Genomic DNA, 14,408 nt, shown 5'->3' with positions numbered 1-14,408 from the left:
TCAGTGACTGTAGCTCAGAGGCCAGCTCATTTACCCTGAGCTGGAGCTCCTCCAGCAACCTGCACTTACTACAGACATGGTCACTTGCAATGTTCAGTCAGTTCCAGCAAAAGCCATTTGTGCCCCATGGACGAGTGAGCAGAATCAAACATTATGGTCCAAAAACATGTGAACATTACATAATGCCATCCAATAAAAGTATAATTTGTTACGTTCACTCATTACAAATCAATAGGCACAATTATAAACAGAATGGCTTCCCCTATTTACTGGTGAAAAAAAATCACAAAATCTATTACAGCAAAGTGGAATTTGGCATGTTTAGTTACCATAGGAAGTGACCATGTAACAATTGTTAATACATAATCACGATGGCTGCTGTTTGAGTAAATGTTGCCAAGTTTCACACTGCGTAATAGAATACCCAAATGTTAACAATAAACTAATGTAATTTTACCACCAGAGCTTGCATGCTTCTTTATTATAATATACTAATTAGTCTTCCATCAGTGACTGGGAACAGAACATTGAAGCTAAATAGCTTGAAGAGATTGTTGCTGAATATTCCTGTCTAACTGCAGCGTGAACCATTTTTCAGACAGAGTACAGCCAAATATCAAATACAACTGATCAATTATCATAACTTTTATTTGAACAAGTCTGTATGGAAACAGTAGCAATCCCAATTGAATCACAGAAATACCACCTGAGTTTATGAACTCTCTTTCCTTCAAGGCTTTGCCCCACAACAAGATCCAGATTGCACCAGGCTTTGCCCTTTCCTGACTCATTTCTCCAACTTGGGGCTTTTCTCTTCTTCGCCAAGAGAATTTTTAAAAATTGTCTGCAGGGAAAGAGCCACACACAGGCTCAGGCTCAAACTGTCGGAGCTGCCACTAGCAAAGAACAGTACAGCACAGGCACAGGCCCTTCGCAGCCCACCAAGCATGCGCAAACACATGACGCCCATGTAAACTAAAGATCTTTTGCCTCTATGCAGTCCATATCCTTGCATTCCCTGCCTATTCATGTATCTGTCAAGATGCCTCTTAAACATTGCTATTGTATCTGCTTCTGCCACCTCCTCTAGCAGTATATTCAAAGCACTTACCACCCTCTAAAAAAAACTTGCCTCTCACATCTCCTTTAAACTTTCCCCCTTTTATCTTAAACATTTGTCCCCTAGTAATTGACATTCAGTATCAGCCTGCCATGAGGGGCCTTGTCAAAGCTCTTGCTAAAGTCCATGTAGAACACATCCACTGCCCTGCTCTCATAGAATCATAGGGCGGCATGGTAGCACAGTGGTTAGCTCTGCTGCTTCACAGCTCCAGGGTCCTGGGTTCGATTCCCAGATCGGGTCACTGTCTGTGTTGGAGTTTGCACATTCTCCTCGTGTCTGCGTGGGTTTCCTCCGGGTATTCCAGTTTCCTCCCACAGTCCAAAGATGTGGGGGTTAGGTTGATTGGCCATGCTAAGAAATTGCCTCTTAGTATCTAGGGATGTATTGGTTAGAGGGATTAGTGGGTATAATATGTAGGGATATGGGGGTACGGCCTGGGTGGGATTGTGTTCAGTGCAGTCTCGATGGGCCAAGGGGCTTCTTTCTGCACTGTAGGGTTCTATGATTTCTATGATTTTCCCTACAATACAGAAGGAGGCCATTCAACCCATCGAGTCTGCACTGACAACAATCCCATCCACACCCTATTCCCCATAACCCCACGTATTTACCCAGCTAATCTCCCTGACACTAAGGGCAATTCACCTAACCTGCACAGAAAACCTGTGCAGACACAGGGAGAATGTGCAAACTCCACACAAACAGTCACTCAAGGCTAGAATTGAACCCAGGTCCCTGGCACTGTGAGGCAGCCACTGTGCCATCAATCATCTTTGTCACTTCCTCAAAAACTCAACCAAGTTTGCGAAACACAACTTCCCCTGCACAAAGCCATGCTGCCTATTGCTAATAAGTCCATATTTTTCCAATTGCCTAAGAATCCTCTCCAATAATTTCCCGACCACTAATGGAAGGCTCTCTGGCCTGTAATTTCCCAGATTATTCCTACTGCCCATTTTAAACATAGGAACAACACTGCCTATTCCCTGGTCTTCTGGAACCTCTCCTGTGACTAAAGAAGATACAAAGATTTCGTACAAGACCCCAGAAATTTTGTTAAAGACCTCATCCATTTTCTCCAGCTCCATGAATTAATTCCTCCTGTCCTTGAGTGAACCTACCTTTTCCCTAATTATCCTCTTGCTCCTTATAATAAAATGCCTTGGGATTTTCCTTAATCCTGTTTGCTAAGGACACTTTACGGTCCTTTTAGCACTCCAAACTCTTTGTTTAACTTCTTTCCTGCTTTCTTTAAATTCTTTGAGGGTTCTGTCTGTCTTCAGTTTTCGAAACCTTACATATATCTCCTTTCTCTTTTTAACTAAGCTCACAATTCTCTTGTCATCCAAGGTTCCTGAATCTTGCCATCCTTATCCTTCATTCACACAGGAACATGCCAGTCCTAAACTTTAAATCAACTGGCCTTAAATGATTCCCACATGATGGATGTGGATTTACCCTCAAACAACCACCCCAATCTAAATTCCCAGTTCCTCATAGTTAGCCTTCCCCCAATTTAGAACATTCACCCAGCACTACTTTTATCCTTAACCACAAGTAACTTAAAACATACAAAATACAGCCAGAATGCTCCCCCACTGAAATTTTGATTACTGTGTATGTATTTGTCTGCAATTGAAGAGAGGCCAGGGGCTAATTATATGGGGGGGGTTGGGGCATTGGGAGGGACTTCACATAGTCTTCTGTCACCTGGGAATATGAAGACTTGGATGAAACCTCAGTGATGACAAACAGTCGCATATTATGTTCTGTGCCTCTTCTGAAGCACTCCCAATCCAGAAGCATTGGGAGAAGGAACTTCAGACAAGCTGCAAATTAAGTCCATTTTATTTTAAAGCCAAATTGTGTATAGCAGAAATCACAGTGAAATTGCAGCCTTTGGTGCTGTGATGGACAACCAAGGCCCTCTTAGATCTTAGTGGGCTGCAAGTTTGAAATCAGGCTTGTTCACAAACCATAAGCCTTGAATAAAACTGAATACATTTAATACACACTGAACACCCCATAATGAGTTATAGAAAATGCTAAATCATTCCTATATTAATAGAACTATCAACGTCAAATGGTAAAAACAAAACAGATACTTATACTTGAACAGAAGGAGAAGAAGTGTGCAACTTTCATTGTCAATATGCTCACTTCACATGCTCTTCCTTTATGCGTGTATAACTTCAGTTGTACCTACAGGAAAAAAACTATGTGGATGGAAAAAAGCAGAATGTGGCAACCCTGCACGCAAACAACAGTCGACAAAATGTCTCGTAGGCCATACTCAGAAACAGATGGGCTACAGGTTACTCACCACTGTTATGAAACTACAAATATGACTTTGTGTCATTCGAAATTCTCAGTAGAAAACTAAATTTTATTTGAATCGCCTCACATTAAAATCAATGCTATCAAGATGGCCTTTAGGGAATCTGTGTGTGTTGTTGCTCTGGACAAGTAAAGCTGAATGAGCGTGCCTCCTGGCAAAGGTCCATGAACTGCAGTGACTCAAATGAAGTTACAGACTGGTGATAAATAAAATAACATTTTTACACTACTTTAAAAACAGAGTTCATATGTTTATTATGTGTTATGCATTGATCCAGAATATGCAGATCATAATTGTATTACTATGCTGTGTTGTTTTTGTTGGCATCTGAGTTCACATAAATTTTATAGTGCTAACATTGAGTTACATTGGAAAATAGTTTAGGCAACACTAGGATAAATGAACCATCTAGTGTGCTCCTGCACCTCGTAAGTTAGTTCAAGTTAGCTGAGGAAGAGAACCATGGTTCCTATTCTGATCTGTATCCAGTGGTACTTCGTCTCAACAAAGGCCTCAAGTTCCTAAGTTCCTAATTTCAGCTAGGTAGCATGCCAGATTCCATGGGAGTGATTCTCCCAGCCCGTTGCACTGCTTTAACAGCGCAGCGGACCGGGAGACTTAAGCGGAGGCTGTTTAGTGGGCTCCCCACTGGGGGCCACAGCCTGTGCGAGTTCGGGGCGCCAGATTTCCGGCATCATCAGCTCCATGAAAAAAACCTATGCAGAGCTGAATAAATTACGCTGATACTCACTGTAATACACTTTATAATCTTATTAGCGAGCCCTGGATTGACGTCTCCAGGCCCGCTGGGATCTACCCCTACCCCCACCCTCCTCTCCCACGTCCAGGAGTGTTTCACCACAGCATAGTTTACAATAGTTTCCCACTTGCTGGGAGCTGACGGCCTGACCCACTGAAGTAAAGGAGGCCATCGATGTCCTCCAGGAGGTCAGGGATGAAGGAGATGCCCACCAGGCATTGGGCAGTGCCAAGAGGGTGGGGCAATCGGTGGGGTCAGAGGTGTCCGTCGAGCCTGGTCCAGACATGTCCAGAGTGTCAGCAGTTGGGCCATGGGGACATCGGTGGGGCAGCAATGGGGGGGTCGTGGGGCTGGCCAACAATTGATCGGGAGGCCAGCAGTGCAGGACCACTGGACATGCAGCAATCTTGGCACTGACAGATCAACACATGCGTACTGGCCTGCTCAGCGTTATGCTGCCAACTCTTCAGTTGGAATAAGCCCCACCCACCCACCCACCTTTTGGTTTACGCTAGTGCACAGAGTGTGAGAGATTCATTTTGAAAAAGCCAGCTTGACTTACTCCAGTTTTTAACTTGAATTCAACACTTAGAATTATTTGGGGACAATCGCCCATCATATCTCCCTATTGGAGGAAGAAAAAGCAGAAAGGTGGGGTATCTCTGAATCTTATTTTGAAATTCAACAAGTCAATTATGTTCAATTCTGGAAATCAAACTTCAGGAAAAATGTCAGTGCCTTGGAGAGAGTGCAGAAGGCATCTATGAATCCACAAAGGGACTATATAGAGATTTGAAAAAAAACAGAAAATGAGAAACAACAGTTTGCATTATAAATAAGCCAATGTACTGAGGATTGAGATAAAACCTAATACCACAACAATTAGAATCATTTAATCTGATTAAGACATCAACTATTTATCATGATATCTTTTATTGCATTTGGAAAAAAAATTCTTAGTTTGAAGTGAATAAATATGTTCAGGTGGCATTAATAATTCACTAACCTTAACTCTTAAAAGTTTTTCAGGATTTCAATCACTCAGCATATATTGGAACAGCTTACAATCTGTGCCCTATCCTATATGACTAACACTAATTTATCATTATAGGTCAAAAAATAAAGTTGCCATAGTCCTAGATGAGCATAAGCTGCTCTTCCCTTTGAGAGAGAGGGAGAAGGAGCTGACTGGTGGTGATTTTAACCAGAGCATCACCACACCTCAGGCAAGGAGCAAGGTTGAATAGGTGGGCCTTCATGATAACCTCAGCTGGTACAGGAATTGAACCCATACTATTGGCATTATTCTGCATCACAAACCAGCTGTCCAACCAACTGAGTTAACCGACTATTATAAATAGCACATTGAAAAAGACAGTTAAGCATGACAATAAACTGTCAGCTTTAAATATTTGGTTGACTGCCTCAATGTAAATTAACTAATGTGTAGCAAATTACACATTTACTGAACTCTAATGAGTCAAGTCACTAAATTTTACCTCACATTTGTTCAGCAAAAATTGCATTAAAAATACATTTTTTAAAAAAATCAGACATGTTGTAATGACAATTATGCATGATATATATTCAAGACAAGTGGTAGAAGGTGTGGAAGGTGTAGAAGGTGTAGAGGGAACATGAGGGAGAAATCTTTACGCAGAAGGTAGTGGGTGTCTGGAATTCACTGCCTGAGTTGGAGGTGGAGGCAGAGACCCTAAACTCTTTTAAAAGTACCTGGATCTACGCCTTAAGTGCTGTAAGATACAGGGCTCTAGGCCCGGTGCAGGAAGGTAGGATCAGAAAGGGCACCTGGATGTCCTCAGGCCAGCATAGACAAGTTGGGCCAAATGGCCTTTTCTGTGCTGTAACTTTAGTATGGTTCTATATGCAGGTTTACTTAGCTGAAATGAACATAGATTATACACACACTATTACAAAATATATTATAATTATCAGTTTATGTAAAGAAAAGACTAATCCTTCTAAAAGCTTATTTAAAAAATACAAATGGGCTTAAATTTGCATAGCATTAACCCAGTCAGCTTCACTTGCTTCATACATTGGGCTAGCACCTTGCAGACCTGATTGCGTAGTGCAATCATTAACAAAACTTTCAATCCCACATTTTAGTAAATAGTGCCTGCATAATTCAAGGATATCTTATAACACAGATATATATTTCCAACATGTTGGCTGTATTGGAAAACCCACTTTATTCTCTACATGTTCTAAAGACTTGGCAAATGAAAAGGAAAGGTTTGGGAAGGGAAAGGAAATAAACAAGAGATTAAAAATATATATATAGATCTTCAATGCAATTTTTTGTCAAATTTGATGGACAGGTTGAATGCCAAACGTATTCTTAAAAGTAAAAAGGAAGGATTTTTCAGCTCGACGCTCCGTAACGCTGGATCAACTAAGCTCAGGCAATATGGCAAATCACAAGGTCAGAGATTACACCCTCAAAGAATCTCACCTAGTTTATTTCCATTTATTTAAATACGTGGATTCCTTTGCAGGCAGATACTTCAACCCACCTATTTTCTCAAGCAATCCATCCGGCCAGGGCAGAAATTCAGATAATCTCCCTCATATCTGGCGAGTATGGAACAAGATTATACTTCAGGTGTTAACAGTTCATCAGAGCTTCTGATGAAACACAGTCTCGGCTAACATTTCAGTACTAAGAGAACGCTGCACCCTCAGAGAAGCTGTTTGCGAAAGAGATGTTATGACAAGGGCACGTCAGTCCTCTCAGGTGAAACCTAAAAGATCCCACGGCACTGTTTGGAAGACACTGCAGTTACTCCTCAGAATACTGGCCAAAATCTATCCTTAAAAAATACACAGTGCTACTTGGAGAGCCTTGCCGTGGACAAATTGTATTTCCTACACAAAATATGCCCATCATCTCCAAGGTTTGGTTTCATATGGTTGCCCTCTGATTTCTTTTGCATTTGTTATTTCAAAAAACTACGTCCTTGAATTTTCCTAACTCTCTCGTGCAGCAAGCTAAGGCGCAGCGTTGAACTCTGAAGAGGCAGACCGACAGGTAAACCTTGGACAAACCTGCAGCGTTTGGGACTGCTCCTGAGAGCTTCTACCCTCAGACTAGGGGATGAGTTGGGACAAATGATTAGGGAATGAAAGAAAAGGCCCTGGTTAAAAAAAAACCATCACCAGATTTAACACTGCGCTCTACGAGCTGCAAACATACTGCTGTCCAGTGTCCTCTCAGTAACACTAAAACGGAAGGGGCTATACACATAACGTAAGCAAACACATTGTAAATAATGCTTCACAAGAGAAAAAGAGAAAGAGTGAGGTTAATATACAGTAACGGGGGGGGGGGGTGCGTCACTACCTGGAGACAACATGGATGGCAACAGTAACAAGATGTCTGATCTCCAAAAATGTACAATAAAAGTCGTGAATGTGCTTTGGCGAAAAGGGAAGAAAGGTTACGAGGCTTAAAAATACTGGACTTCATAGGATTAGGTTGCGCAACACAGCCCGTGGGCACCCGAGTAACAAAATGGGTGAAAGACCTTCCACGAGCAGCCAGTTTAACACATATATAAAGAAAATACTTCATATTTTAACCTGACTCACCAAAACCTCTCCTGCAGCATATTTAATCCCTCTCCCGCGTTGGAATCAGTGTCACAAAACCCGAGACAAAAACACATGCAATTTAAGATCAAATATCTCCCCCCCACCCACCCCACACCACACAACACAAATATTAGGTCGGAGAATTTACCTCGTCAGGCTCGCTTTCTGTGTGGTTGGCCATGATCTCCACAACAAGCAGGGCGAGCGACCCTGTAGAAAGTTTCTGTCACTGGCACCGGCCGGCAGAACTGAGAACGAAGCGCTTCCCTGTGTCGTGGTCTTTCCGCCGGATGGATCCAGCCGCTGTGTCACTAGAAAGCGAAAGGAGAGCAAGTCCTCTGTTAATCATCTGAGCAGACTCCTCCTTCCACAAAGCTGGAGAGGGAGCAGACACCTGTCCGCCAGGTACAACGCTGAGATCATTTTGTACACCGACTTAGATATTTGTAGTTATAACAGGCAAGTCTCAGTTGGATTTTCCTAACAATTATCTGAAGATAGATAAACTCAGACCTGCTGAGTTTATCCAGCATCTTTTGTTTTTATTTTAAGACAAATCTCTATCTTTTTTAGCGACTCAGTGAAAGCGGCAGCGGAATTGTTTAGCGTTTAGAGGGCTAATAGTTAGCAAATGTGAGTTCAAATCTTGTAAAAGCAGTTAGTAATTTTAAATTTAAAAATGGAATAAAAACGATGACCCATGAATCTGTTGGATTTTCCTAAGAATTTAATAATTTCACAAAAGTTTTGCCTGTTGCTTCCCAATAGTGTTTTTATAATTTGGTGGTGGTGGGGTGGGGGGAGGGTTACTTTACCATAAACATACTACAAATTATTTCCCTGAAATCAAACAAGATAAAGGCACATTAAACAACATTATAGAACGTTCATGTTGATTACGTAGGACGTATGACATAGACATATATCATATGTCATAACAGGTCCAGGCATCTATATAAGAGGGAATGGCCCTAATAATAAATAGTGACGTAATGATATCAGTGAGAAAGGATCTTGGATCAGAAAATCAGGAAGTAGAATCAGCATGGGTGGAGATTAGGATTGCAAGGGTGAGAAAACATTGGTGGGGATATATTCTTCTCAGTTTCCTACCCAAAGGCATGTCCAATCCACAGTGGCATCTTAGATCGGGCAAGGAGACAAATGCCAAAGCCACTCCAGCTAGAACAGGAATTGAACCCGTGCTGTTGGTACCAATCTGCTGCACTGGCCATCTATCCAACTGAGTCCCACAAGGAGTCCCCAGTTTGCTGCGACAAGATGCACTTTTACATACCAAGTGTAGCCTGGAGCTGCAAATCATAATGGTCAATGCTCCAGTTTCTTTCCATCACAGGACTGACCAGGGATTTATCCCATTCTTACCTCCTGTTGTTGACACATGGTGGAAGGGTTTACAAGTTGCCACACAATCTGGTTAACTGCATAATGAATGCACCTTCTTGGGCCATCAAGTAGCAGAGTGGGATTAAAACCAGAACTTCTGGACCAAAGGCAGGGACACTATTCCCTGCACAACCAGATCTCTATGAGTAGTTTATAAACTCCTTAACACTAGTTGGATGGTGCATTAAACAATAAGTTATTAGAGCATGTAACAAAGGTCATGCAAAAGTTGTGGAGAACTTCAATTTGATTTGATTTATTAAATAAACATGAATAAACTAAATTTTGCTACAATTGTAAAAGGCTTTGGTGAGGTCATATCTGGAATACTGCATTTCAGGAAGGATATATCTGCATTAGAAGCAGTACAGTAAAAGCTCACTAGATTGGTCTCTGGGATAAAGAATTATGATGAGGAGCTGAGTAAATTGGACCTATATTCTACGGAGTTTTGAAGAATGAAAGGTGATCGTGAAGTGGATGATAGGGACTGAGGTTGTTTCCCCTGATTGAGGAGTTTAGAACTAGGGAGCAAAGTTTCAGGATATCGGGTCAATCAAGAAACATTTCTTCACTCAAAGGGTTATGAATCTTTGGAATTCTCTACTCCAGAGCATTGTGGATATAGCATTATTGAATATATTTAAGGCTAAAATCGACAGAATTTTGGTCTCTCAGGAAATCAAACAATATAGGGTGTAGGCAAGGAAGAGATGTTGAAGCACAAAATCAGCCATGATCTTATTGAATGGTGGAGCAGGCTTATCAGGCTGCAAGGTAGCCTTCTGCTCCTGTTCCTCATTTTCTAATGTGGCATCTGTCCACCTTATGGATGGCAATTTGTCAATGGGATAGTCAAAATTGTGCAAGCAATGGAGCAACTAAACTTAAACACAGATGTTCCATCAATTTATAATGCCAAATACACCAAAATTCAAACATTTGGACCTGACGCAGTACAACTTCTGGGTGAGTGGACTCAATCAGAGACACAGTGAGGAAGACTTTGGGGTTCCCGTTCAGGGCTTGCTTTCTACCTGCTGTCCTTATACAGTCTGGTCTTTATGTAACTCCAGACCCAGTACAATGTGATTGATCCTTAAATGCCCTCTGCAATTGTCTAGCAAGCCATTCTCTTCTATTAAACTACTAAAAAAGGCATAATAAAACCAGATGGGCTACCTAGCATGGACTTGGGCATCAGTTAGATATGACAAAGAAATGCCCAGTCCAGTAAACCATACATATTCCCCTTGGCTGCAGACTGTTTAATTTTGGTTTGATTGATTATCGTCATATGTATTAGGATACAGTGAAAGATATTTTTACTTGCAATACAGACAAGGCACACCATTTGTAGAGAAAGAAAAAAGGAGGGAATGCACAATGTAGTGTTACAGTCATAGCTAGGGTGTAGAGAAAGATCAACTTAATGCAAGGTAGGTTCATTCAAAAGTCTGATGGCAGCAGGGAAGAAGCTGTTCTTGAGTCAATTGAACGTGACCTCAGACTTTTGTATCTTTTTCCCGACGGCAGAAGGTGGAAGAGAGTATGTCTGGGATTTGGGGGGGGTCCTTAATTATTCTGGCTGCTTTTGAGGCAGTGGGAAGTGTAGACAGAGTCAATGGATGGGAGATTGATTTGCATGATGGATTGGGCTACATTCACAACTTTTTATAGTTTCTTGCAGTCTTGGGGAGAGCAGGAGCCATACCTATCTGTGATAGAACCTGAAAGAATACTTTCTATGGTGCATCTGTAAAAGCTGATGAGAGTCATAGCTGACATGCCAAATTTCCTCGTCTTCTGAAAAAGTGGGCTTTCTTAACTATAGTGTCAGCATGGGGGGACCATGACAGGTTGGTGATCTGGACACCTAAAAACTTGAAGCTCTCAACCCTTTCCACTTCATCCCCATTGATGTAGACAGGGGCATGTTCTCCACCACGCTTCCTGAAATTGATGACAATCCCCTTCATTTTGTTGACATTGAGGTAGAGATTATTGTCATTGCACCAGTTCACCAGATTCTTTGTCTGATTCCTATACTGTCTCATCGTTGTTTGAGATGCGACCCACTACAGTGATGTCATCAGCAAACTTGAAAATTGAGTTGGAGGGGAATTTGGCCACACAGTCATTGATGTATAAGGAGTATAGTCTATGTGGCTGGCCTGGGGCAGTAGTTTACTACTGTCTTCTGGCATCTTTGATGGATCTCCTTTGATCATATCTGGCTTTCTTGTATCGACAGTAAGAGGTCTCACAACACCAGGTTAAAGTCCAGCAGGTTTATTTGGTAGCAAACGCCATTAGCTTTCGGAGCGCTGCTCCTTCGTCAGGTGAGTAGGAGTTCTGTTCACAAACAGGGCATGTAAAGACACAAACCCAATTTATAGAATAATGATTATAGATTAATGGTACAGAGGAGATTTACAAGGATGTTGCCTGGACTGGGAGGCATGCCTTATGAAGTTAGGTTGAGGGAACTGGGTCTCTTTTCCCTGGAGAGACGTAGGTTGAGAGGCGACCTGATAGAGGTCTATAAGATGTTGAGAGGAATAGATAGGGTGGATTCTCAGAGGCTATTTCCCCGGGTTGAAATGGTCGCTACGAGAGGACACAGGTTTAAGGTGCGGGGAGGAAAGTACAGAAGTGATGTTAGGGGTAAGTTTTTCACTCAGAGGGTGGTGAGTGAATGGAATCGGCTGCCGTCAGTGGTGGTGGAGGCGAACTCGCTGGGGTCTTTTAAAAGACTTCTGGAGAGTATATGGGGTTTTATGGGATTGGGGGTTATAGATAGGTGTTGATGTGATCGGCGCAACTCGTGGGCCGAAGGGCCTGTTTGTGCTGTAGTGTTCTATGTTCTATGTTGTTCTATGATTGGAATACGAGTCTTTGCAGTTAATCAAGTCTTAAAGGTACAGACAATGTGGGTGGAGAGAGCATTAAGCACAGATTAAAGAGATGTGTATTGTCTCCTGGTAGGATAGTTAGTGAGATTTTGCAATTCAAGGCAAGTCGTGTGGGTTACAGGTAGTGTGACATGGACCCAAGATCCCAGTTGAGGCTGTCCTCACCGCACCAACCTCCTCAGAAGACAAACACAGGACAGGGTGGACAGAGTACCTGTCATCGTCCAGTACTTCCCCGGAGCAGAGAAGCTATGACATCTCTTCCGGAGCCTTCAACATGTCATTGATGAAGACGAACATGCCGTCAAGGCCATCCCCACACCTACACTCCTTGCCTTCAAACAACTGCACAACCTCAAACAGACCATTGTCCGCAGCAAACTACCCAGCCTTCAGGAGAACAGTGACCACGGCACCATACAACCCTGCCACAGCAACCTGTGCAAGACGTGCTGGATCATCGACATGGATGCCATCATCTCACATGAGAACACCATCCACCAGGTACACGACACATACTCTTGCAACTTGGCCAACATTGTCTACCTGATACGCTGCAGGAAGGATGTCCCGAGGATGGTACATTGGGAAGACTATGCAGACGCCACAGCAACAGATGAATGAACACTGCTCAACAATCACCAGGCAAGAGTGTTCTCTTCCTGTTGGGAAACACTTCAGCAGTCATGGGCTTTCGGCCTCCGATCTTCAGGTAAGCGTTCTCCAAGGCGACTTGACAACACATGACAGCGCAGAATGCTGAGCGGAGACTGATAGCCAAGTTCCACAAACATGAGGACAGCCTCAACTGGGATCTTGGGTTCATGTCACACTATGTGTAACGCGCCCCCATTTCCCCCCGCCCCCCCCACCCCCGACGACTTGCCTGGACTTGCAAAATCTCACTAACTGTCCTACCTCGAGACTATCTTTAACCTGTGCTTAATGGTCTCTCCACTCACGTTGTCTGTACCTTTAAGACTTGATTAGCTGCAAAGACTCGCATTCCAATCATTATTCTGCAAATTGAGTTTGTGACTTTATATGCCCTGTTTCTGAACAGAACTCCCATTACCTGACGAAGGAGCAATGCTCCAAAAGCTAGTGGCTTTTGCTACCAAATAAACCTGTTGGACTTTAATCTGGTGTTGCGAGACTTACTGTGTTTACCCCAATCCGACGCCGGCATCTCCACATAATTTCTTCTATAAGTCAGATTCGCGTGAGTTGAGCGCATCAGACTTAGACTTCAGCAAGCAGTGATTATCCCTGTTCATCCATGGTTTCTAGTTAGGATTTGCTTCTTTGGCACACAGTCTTCTACACACTTACAAAAGAAGTCAGTTACTACAGTGGCAAACATCATTCAGACTGGTTACCGAGTTTTTTAAATACTGACCAGTCCACTGACAGTAGATAGTCAGAAGATTTTTCCCAGGGTGGAAGCGTCAATTACTAGGGGGCATGTGTTTAAGGTGCGAGAGGCAAGATTTAAAAGAGATGTACAAGGCAAGTTTTTTTAGAGGGTGGTGGGTGCCTGGAACTCACTGCTGGGAAAGGTATTGGAAGCAGAAATGATAGTGACTTTTAAGGGGCATCTTGACAAATACATGAATAGAATGGGAATAGAGGGATATGGTCCCCAGAACGGTAGGGGCTTTTAGTTCAATCAGGCAATATGGTTGGTGCAGCCTTGGAGGGCCATAGGCCCTGTTCCTGTGCTGTAATTTTCTTTGTTCTTTGTTCTTTGACTTTAAGCAGTCCTGTAAGAGATCATCCAATTCCTCAGACCAACATTGCATGACTTTCTTTGATGGATTCTTCCGCTTCAGCTTTTGCTTGTAAGCTGGGAGCAGGAGCACAGCCTTGTGGTCCTTGTACCATTATTGGGAAATCATAAGAACATGAGAACATAAGAAATAGGAGCAGGAGTAGGCCATCTAGCCCTTCGAGCCTGCCCCGCCATTCAATAAGATCATGGCTGATCTGTCGTGGCTCAGTTCCACATTCCCGCCCTCTCCCCATAACCCTTAATCCCCTCGCTTATCAAAAACCCATCAACCCGCGTCTTAAAAATATTTAGCGATCTGTCCCATAAACTTACATCTCCTCCATCACCATCCCTGTTCTATCCACCAGTAGGGCGGGCGTACAATTGGCAGGGAAAAATCCTAGGAGTCATTAACATTCTGGACTCCATTGTTTTTCATGGCGTTAATTCAAACATGAGCAAGGAAACTATCAACTGAT

The 14,408-nt window shown here is 42.8% G+C and overlaps 1 protein-coding gene across 4 annotated transcripts in view; it reads right to left on the bottom strand.

The window, feature by feature from the left end:
• Positions 1-8,119, bottom strand: part of ttc39b (tetratricopeptide repeat domain 39B) — a 199,518-nt gene extending 191,399 nt beyond the window's left edge. For 3 of the 4 annotated variants that reach the window (XM_080188564.1, XM_080188563.1, XM_080188565.1), the window contains exon 1: positions 7,985-8,110. In XM_080188564.1, coding sequence (XP_080044690.1) covers positions 7,985-8,017 — 33 coding nt within the window. In that variant the 5' untranslated portion in view covers positions 8,018-8,110. Of the gene's footprint in view, positions 1-7,984 lie in introns of all 4 variants that reach the window. The other variant, XM_080188566.1, reaches the window with a different exon arrangement.
• Between the last annotated feature and the right edge of the window lie 6,289 nt (positions 8,120-14,408).

Source organism: Carcharhinus amblyrhynchos, chromosome 5 (assembly GCF_965287045.1).
Source record: "Carcharhinus amblyrhynchos chromosome 5, sCarAmb.v2.hapA, whole genome shotgun sequence".
Taxonomy (NCBI): Eukaryota; Metazoa; Chordata; class Chondrichthyes; order Carcharhiniformes; family Carcharhinidae; genus Carcharhinus; species Carcharhinus amblyrhynchos.
The sequence above is the reverse complement of the archived record's forward strand: the minus strand, read 5'-3'. Positions and strand labels throughout refer to the sequence as shown.